General features: G+C 34.1%; 2 protein-coding genes across 2 annotated transcripts; both read left to right on the top strand.

The window, feature by feature from the left end:
• Nucleotides 1–3: 3 nt before the first annotated feature.
• On the top strand, nt 4–2440 carry LOC112038114 (organic cation/carnitine transporter 3; the record flags this gene model as incomplete). The annotated part of the gene is made up of 2 exons (XM_065766203.1): nt 4–581; nt 2176–2440. Coding segments are annotated over 2 exons (843 nt in total), but the record flags the coding sequence as incomplete, so codon positions are not given.
• Nucleotides 2441–8099: 5659 nt separating this feature from the next.
• Nucleotides 8100–8528, top strand: LOC136064446 (uncharacterized mitochondrial protein AtMg00810-like). The gene has a single exon (XM_065766202.1). The coding sequence runs from the start codon at nt 8100–8102 to the stop codon at nt 8526–8528; it is 429 nt and encodes a 142-aa protein (XP_065622274.1).
• The last annotated feature ends 959 nt before the right edge of the window (nt 8529–9487 follow it).

Below are 9487 nucleotides of genomic sequence, written 5' to 3'. Positions count from 1 at the left end.
AAATGGGCCTTTAAAAGGTTGTCACCGGTTATGGTGATAGCTTTTGGGATTGGAATGGTGTACTATGGCATGCCATTAGGCCTAGGAAACTTGCCATTCAATCTCTACTTGAGTGTCACATTCAATGCCTTATCTGAGATACCATCTTCATTGTTCACTATCTTGCTTATAGGTAAGTTGAATAGAAAATTTTCTGTGCTTGCTTTCACTACCATTAGTGGGATTTTCAGTATCATGTGTGCTTTAAAAGGTAAGGAGTGGGCAAGATTGCAGATTGGGTTTGAGCTAGTATCTTTCTTTAGTGCTTGTTTCGCGTTCAGTATATTACTCATATTCACAATAGAGTTGTTCCCTACTTCTGTGAGGAACTCAGCTACTTCGTTGGTGAGACAAGCACTTGTGCTTGGTGGTGTATTTAGTCCGATGCTAGTGGCTGCTGAGAGAAGAAATGGAATTTCATCCTATGTGGTATTTGGGTTGGTTATAGGGTGTTGTGGACTGTTTGCAGCATGTTTACCAGAGACAAGGGGTAGAGCACTTTGTGATACTATGGATGAGGAAGAACACAGAGAAAGTAGCCTGTAATGTGGTGGGTGATGTCTTAGCTTAACTTATGGTTTTCTCAAAGAATGAAAAAATAATTGTAAACCAATCTCTAGAACAATAATAGAATTCATTGTTATCCATTTACTAGTGATGATGGAAGCAGTTTGAAAATGAAAAATTATCCTGTCTAGAACGGGCCTCTAGCTAGATTGGTAAGATTTTAAAAATATTTTTGGAGGAATTATCATTTTGGTCCTGAAGTTTGCCATATGTGTCAAGTTGGTCTTTAATATTTTGAAATTGTATCAATTTAGTTTCTTACTTTTTGATGTGTCAAAATTGTCTATATCATCAAGTAGTAAATGAAAAAAGTTGGCATCGGTGATATTTCATCATATAATGCTAGAACCTAAAAAATATTTTCTCAAAAAATAAATAAATAAATAAATAAAAGTACTGCATATTTACTACAAGTCCTACCCTTTACAAACTGATGTGACATGCTGCCACATGAACTATTTAACCACTAAATTACCATGACATATCTAGTTTAAGAAACTAAATAAAAAATACAATTAAAATAAATAAATAACTTAACCAGTAAAATCACCCCAATCTCATTGTCATGTAAGTCCAATTAAATTTTTGGGTTCCAATTAACACAATTGATAAAATCTTTAATGATTAAATAAGAGATTTGAGATTTAATCATCGTCTATACTAAAAATTGACTGATGTCTTAATTTGATGATAAAAAGTTATCATTAAGAGCAGACATCATATATTACTTACTGGGATATCATATTTTGACTGCTCATATCATCCTCCATCCTCACATATGATCACTGCATCATTGAGTAATCCCCATTTCACCAACGCCACCACAGCTCTATAACCAAAGACTGGCCATGAGATGATGAGAAGTAAAGGAGGAATATATCTATCTCTCTTTCCTATTATATTATATCATCCAATCAACTTAAATGGATCCCACTTACTCAATCTTAGATAATTTTTGGAAAACTGCCACAGTGTCATTTAGATTAAAATCAAAATATTCCATGAAAATTAGGGTGGACAAAATACAGTGTTGATAGTAAGGGTTTTGATTTTATTTTTTAAAAGATGGGTACCTAGCAGTTTTACCCATTAATACTCATTTAATTCAGCTAACAATAATTTTTTACCCATTTAACACATTAATTGAGTGTATAAAGATTTTCTTTTAAAAATAGGTAACTTAATTAAAATATGCAGGTCATGAGCGAGATAATTAGTATTGAATCTTTTTTTCCACTCTACTACTAGCACAGATCCGGAAGCAATTGCATGTTTGGGGAAGTACCAATTTATTGATATGCAATTTCAAGTTCAGTACAATGGAAAGATGTGTATATTTGAAACTATATTAAAGAAATAATTAGGTAAGGAAGACAACCACATACATCATCATCATCATCATCATTATTATTAGATTGCGAATTACTTTGTCTTTCTATATTCGAAAAAAATGTCTTTTATTAAACCATTATGTACCTATTATTAGATCAACTTGTTTGAGTTTTCAAATGACGTCATATCTACTTAACATTATGATCTAATGCTTTTCTAAGTACATTTCGCGTTCAGTATATTACTCATATTCACAATAGAGTTGTTCCCTACTTCTGTGAGGAACTCAGCTACTTCGTTGGTGAGACAAGCACTTGTGCTTGGTGGTGTATTTAGTCCGATGCTAGTGGCTGCTGAGAGAAGAAATGGAATTTCATCCTATGTGGTATTTGGGTTGGTTATAGGGTGTTGTGGACTGTTTGCAGCATGTTTACCAGAGACAAGGGGTAGAGCACTTTGTGATACTATGGATGAGGAAGAACACAGAGAAAGTAGCCTGTAATGTGGTGGGTGATGTCTTAGCTTAACTTATGGTTTTCTCAAAGAATGAAAAAATAATTGTAAACCAATCTCTAGAACAATAATAGAATTCATTGTTATCCATTTACTAGTGATGATGGAAGCAGTTTGAAAATGAAAAATTATCCTGTCTAGAACGGGCCTCTAGCTAGATTGGTAAGATTTTAAAAATATTTTTGGAGGAATTATCATTTTGGTCCTGAAGTTTGCCATATGTGTCAAGTTGGTCTTTAATATTTTGAAATTGTATCAATTTAGTTTCTTACTTTTTGATGTGTCAAAATTGTCTATATCATCAAGTAGTAAATGAAAAAAGTTGGCATCGGTGATATTTCATCATATAATGCTAGAACCTAAAAAATATTTTCTCAAAAAATAAATAAATAAATAAATAAAAGTACTGCATATTTACTACAAGTCCTACCCTTTACAAACTGATGTGACATGCTGCCACATGAACTATTTAACCACTAAATTACCATGACATATCTAGTTTAAGAAACTAAATAAAAAATACAATTAAAATAAATAAATAACTTAACCAGTAAAATCACCCCAATCTCATTGTCATGTAAGTCCAATTAAATTTTTGGGTTCCAATTAACACAATTGATAAAATCTTTAATGATTAAATAAGAGATTTGAGATTTAATCATCGTCTATACTAAAAATTGACTGATGTCTTAATTTGATGATAAAAAGTTATCATTAAGAGCAGACATCATATATTACTTACTGGGATATCATATTTTGACTGCTCATATCATCCTCCATCCTCACATATGATCACTGCATCATTGAGTAATCCCCATTTCACCAACGCCACCACAGCTCTATAACCAAAGACTGGCCATGAGATGATGAGAAGTAAAGGAGGAATATATCTATCTCTCTTTCCTATTATATTATATCATCCAATCAACTTAAATGGATCCCACTTACTCAATCTTAGATAATTTTTGGAAAACTGCCACAGTGTCATTTAGATTAAAATCAAAATATTCCATGAAAATTAGGGTGGACAAAATACAGTGTTGATAGTAAGGGTTTTGATTTTATTTTTTAAAAGATGGGTACCTAGCAGTTTTACCCATTAATACTCATTTAATTCAGCTAACAATAATTTTTTACCCATTTAACACATTAATTGAGTGTATAAAGATTTTCTTTTAAAAATAGGTAACTTAATTAAAATATGCAGGTCATGAGCGAGATAATTAGTATTGAATCTTTTTTTCCACTCTACTACTAGCACAGATCCGGAAGCAATTGCATGTTTGGGGAAGTACCAATTTATTGATATGCAATTTCAAGTTCAGTACAATGGAAAGATGTGTATATTTGAAACTATATTAAAGAAATAATTAGGTAAGGAAGACAACCACATACATCATCATCATCATCATTATTATTAGATTGCGAATTACTTTGTCTTTCTATATTCGAAAAAAATGTCTTTTATTAAACCATTATGTACCTATTATTAGATCAACTTGTTTGAGTTTTCAAATGACGTCATATCTACTTAACATTATGATCTAATGCTTTTCTAAGTACATGTGTGTCTATATATATATATATATATATATTTACTTAAAATAGGCCTATTACGAGGGAGATAATCGGTATTGGATCTTTTTTTGCCACCCAACTACTGGCACAGATTTAGAAGCAGTTGAATGTTTGGAGAAGTACCAACTTATAGATATGCAATTTCAAGTATAGTACAATGGAAGATATCTATTTTTGAAACTATATTAAAGAAATAATTTCTTTTTTGAGAAGAGATTAAAGAAATAACTAGGCAAGGAAGACAAATACATACATACATACATTCATTATTATTATTATTATTATTATTATTATTATTATTGAGATTGGTTCAAGTTACATGTGGTATAACTCTTTATTAATAAATTATAACAAATCAACTACACATTTTAGAAAAAATTAAGGTGAAATTATACTATTGGTCTCTGAAATTTATCCTATGAGCACAATTAATCTCTTAAGTTCTAAATGAGTGCTATTGGTCCCTCAAGTTTCAATGAGTATTATAGGGATGATAGGCCCAGAAGCCTATATCTATGTATATATTGGGTCAATGGCCCAATCCAAGGACATTAAACAACCCGAGGATGGGTAAACATTTTCATAAGGATCCGTGTTAATAAGTGAAGAAGTGAAATCCGATTAAAGCCATCCAGAATGGTGGTCCGAGGAAGAATCCATCTTTGGCTGGGAAAGGCCGAGGTCAAAAGATGCATTCCAACATCAAGAGCAACGTCCCGAACGATTCCACTGACAAGGATAAGAAGGAATAGGATAAAAGGGAGGTCATGAAATATCTAAGGAGAAAGTTGCTACTACCGCATTAAATACTCTGCAGCTAACTCTCTGACTGCATTAATGAGAAAACGATACTTGAACAGTAACTTTCAACCTTATAGCCACTACCCAAAAATTCAGGAATGTGCTGAAGGGACAAGGATCAAGACCAATAACCTAATCTGCATGTGGAAGGTGGAGATGAAAGGGAAAGATAGAATAAAATAGAAGAGATACCCTGATAAGGGGGGATCGAGAAATTGAGAGAAAAATACTATAGCAACTAAGAACTGAATTTGTAATCAAACTTAAGAGAAATATATAAGAACTGATCTTCTCAGACTATGCCGAGTACAATTTTCTTTAGTTTAAATCAGTTTATCCTCATTTTCTTGTCATCTGAATCCATTTTACTTGTTGTCCAATTCATTAAAATCCAGTTTTTTCAATCCACTCTCTACAAATTCATTGTATTAGGCTTTTTTGACCTAAGTTCATCCATCACTTGGGCTAGGGACCCAAATTGCGTCCCTACAAGTATTATTGGTCATTTTGTTAACTGTTGTTAATGTTATTACTTATGTGGCTAACAAAATAGTGACTTGACATATATTTTAATTGATGTAGCATTTTTTAAAATTAAAATATTATAAAATTCAATTTTAATAAACTCACTACATTTGATGTGGCATAATATCATATGGGCAATTAAAATAATAACTTAACATGTCAAATTCATTTATGTTAAGAAAGCAGGTCGGATATTAAGATTAAAGAATTCATTAGAATCTTTAAAATCACTTAAAACACCATATCATCGTGGTTTTGAAACTCGGACTGGACCGTACGGTCCGACCGAAAAAATCTCGAACCGTTCATTTTTGCGGTTCTTTTAGCTTCAAGAACCGTTCAATGAGAAAAAAACAGGGACCCGTGCGAACTGCGGTTGGACCTCACGGTTTTGAGAACCGTGATCAGACCGCTTCTCACGGTTCCCTGCTTCCCTTTCAATCTGAACCTTAAAAAAAAAAAAAAAAAAAACCGATCCTCACCAACCAAACCGTACCAAGCTTTGGGCCGACTGAACGAGTCAATGCTGGCAAACGGAACTTGATGACCTTTCCGACGCCGGTGCAGTGACGCAGTCGGTGCTGATTTTCAAAACCGACCCATATATAGAAATAAAATTAAGGGAAAAAGGAGAAAAACATTCTTAGTAAATTACTAGAAAGAAATCCTACTAACGCCCCCAACACAGAAGGTAATAATTTTTTGGTAGATTACATCTTAGCATCGCCATTGATGCTTTAGTCTTCGTACCTGCAGAAGAGAGATTAGTGGAGTTAAACTTAAAAACTGATGAAGAGAAAAGAGAAGACTGAAAAGGAGAGAACAATGAGGCAATCAGATAAGATGAAAAGAAAGTGGAGGTTGGTGGGGTATTAAATGACAATGCCACGTTTTGATTTTTAAGTGATTCAACATTTTTTTTACTTTTCTTTTATTTAGTTTTATAAAAATAAGAGTGCCACATTGATTTGAAAATACAAAAACAGTAAATCAATACTCTGATGTTGTAGAGCCACCCCCACCCACGTGCTTTGATGAGACAATGGCACAATGCTACTTTAATTCAAAATTTTGTATTGTAACGGTGTAACCAAGACCTGTCAACCTTTTTTTTTTATTTTTTTTTTATAGGCCAAGACTTGTCAACCTGGAATGAAACAAAGTGCTTTTTATATTATTATTATTATACTTTAATTTTTGTTCAGAATATGAAATATCTAAGTGCATCACTGTATCTATTGTTTTGTTTTTGTTAATAAAATGGCATGTTAAATAAATTATAGAATTTTTAAGAAAAATATATTTTATTTTTTATTTTATTTTAATTTTCTATTTGTATTAATTAATTAATTTATTTATATTTTAAATAATTATTAAATTAATTATGACGTCATCACGGTTTGACTCCGGTTCAACCTCAGTTCGACCTTAAAAACCTTGAACCTCTCTCTTTTGCGGTTCAATGAACGGTCCGGGTCTGAAAACCTTGCATATCATTCAAGTGACCATCCATCTCCTCCCAAAGTCTCTTCGTCAGCGTCACATGCAAGACTTGCTCACTGTTGATGACTATCCACCCACGTCCTCGTCGGTTTCAATTCAACCCGTCAAAGCCTCCACCTCACTGCCAAAGTATCCACCACATCCTAGCCTGTGTCTAAACTGGATCTCATCGTCCTGATCTTTTTTTTTTTTGAGAAGGACATCGTCCTGATCTTGATATTGCATTTTAATATACTACAGCAAGTGATATTTGGTTTGGCCAGAGTGTTGTGTAAAGACTAAAGATATGCTTTGCTAGAGGCATTGATGAGAATTTGCTTTCAGAATCCATGACTATTGGATTTCATTCATATGAACCAACAATTAGCCTTTTTTGTAAATTATAATAATTATTAACCTAGTAATGTTGGAAGTGTTAACGTATATAGTGTTGTGAGCTTTAGACCTAACTAGATTACTTGTATAGCACACATTCTTGTACTATACTCTAATATATTATTGATGTAACCCTTTAGGGTTTCCTTTGTGTATGTAAGCCGTTAAGCTGAACCACGTAACCTTCGTGTGTTATTGTGTTTTATACTTTATGCTTTCTCTTCCACATCCATACTAACATATTCAACATGGTGTATCAATACTAATATTTAACATAGTATCAGAGCCACCTTCCTATGGTCATGGTTTTCTGTCCTTACGGTGTATTAAGAGCAATTTTTGTCTTCCTCGGTATTTCTTCGCTGCGTTCATCTTCTTTGGCTTCCCACTACTGCCGTTAAATCTCCTAGATATAGTCATGCCACCAATAGAAGTCGCATTAACACTGCAAAACCATTGTCTTTCTCAAACCACCATCACAGAGCCAAACTTCATTCAAGGGATCTTCTTAACCTTATCAAATCTCAAGATTTCATCAAGTTTCCATCTTAAGTTTGAGAGGGGGTGTTAGAGATATATTAGCCCATTAGCAGAAGCCCAAGCCTAATTCTATTTTGTGTGCAAGCTAAGTCTCCTACTCGTACTAGAAGTCTATTAGTCTAGGGTTAAGTCTATGGTTTGTCAAATTCAGCTCTACCATCTCTCACTTGGGTTACATGGCCAATCATTATGATTCTGCCTTATTTCTTCGTCGCACTGACAAAGGCACTATTTCACTTCTCCTATATGTGGATGATATAATCATAACTGGTGATGACCTCAGTGGCATTCAAGAACTCAAGGCTTTTCTCAGTCAGTAATTTGAGATGAAAGATTTTGGACATCTCAGCTACTTCTTGGGTCTTGAAATCATTTATTCTACAGATGAACTTTATATTACTCAAGCCAAGTATGCCTTTGAACTCTTGTCTCGAGCTGGACTTATTGAAAGCAAGACTGTTGATACTCCAGTTGAGCTTAATGCGCATCTAACTCCCTCAGGAGGGAAACCATTGTCTAATCCCTTTCTTTATAGACGCTTGGTTGGCAGCTTAGTTTACCTCACTCTCACTCATCTAGACATTTCCTATGTTGTTCACCAGGTGAGCCAGTATCTGTTTGCTCCACGATCGACTCACTATGCTACTGTTCTCCGCATTCTTCGATACCTGAAGGGCACTCTCTTCCATGGTCTTTTCTATTATGCTCAATCTCCTCTTATTTTCCATTTATTTTCTGATACTGATTGGGCATGAGATCCCACTGATCGCAGGTCCACCACTGGTTATTGCTTTCTTTTTTATTCTTCTCTGATTTCTTGGCGAAGTAAGAAACAAACTCATGTGGCTTGCTCTAATACTGAAGCAGAATATCGTGCCCTTGTTGATACCACATCGGAGCTCCTTTGGCTATGATGGCTTTTCAAAGACTTAGGTGTGTCTACATCCTCTGCTACTCCTCTTTATTGTGACAACCAAAGTACTATTCATATTGCTCATAATAATGTCTTACATGAACGACCTAAACACATCGAGATCAATTGTCATTTTATCCATTATCATCTTGTCCATGGTGCTCTTAAGCTGATCTCAGTCTCCTCTAAAGATTAACTTGCAGATATCTTTACCAAGTCATATCCTAAGGGACGCCTTCGTACTTTGATTGACAACCTCAAGTTGGTCTCACATCCACCTTGAGTTTGAGGGGGACTGTTAACATATATAGTATTGTGGGCTTTAGGCCCAATTAAATTATTTGTATAGCACACATTCTTGTACTACACTTTAATATATTATTAATGTAGCCCTTTAAGGTTTCCTCCGTGTATGTAGGCCGTTAAGCTGAACCACGTAACCCTCGTGTGTTATTGTGTTTTATACTTTATACTTTCTCTTCCACATCCATACTAGCATATTCAACATGGTGTATCATTGCTAATATTTAACAAGAAGGATTTAAAAAAAAAAAAAAAAAAAGATAATGTCTTACTGATTGGGCATGAGATCCCACTGATCGCAGGTCCACCACTGGTTATTGCTTTCTTTTTTATTCTTCTCTGATTTCTTGGCGAAGTAAGAAACAAACTCATGTGGCTTGCTCTAATACTGAAGCAGAATATCGTGCCCTTGTTGATACCACATCGGAGCTCCTTTGGCTATGATGGCTTTTCAAAGACTTAGGTGTGTCTACATCCTCTGCTACTCCTCTTTATTGT

This window comes from Quercus suber, unplaced genomic scaffold (genome assembly GCF_002906115.3).
Source record: "Quercus suber isolate HL8 unplaced genomic scaffold, Cork oak 2.0 scaffold_690, whole genome shotgun sequence".
Lineage (NCBI taxonomy): Eukaryota > Viridiplantae > Streptophyta > Magnoliopsida > Fagales > Fagaceae > Quercus > Quercus suber.
This window is presented reverse-complemented; position numbering and strand designations above follow the sequence as displayed.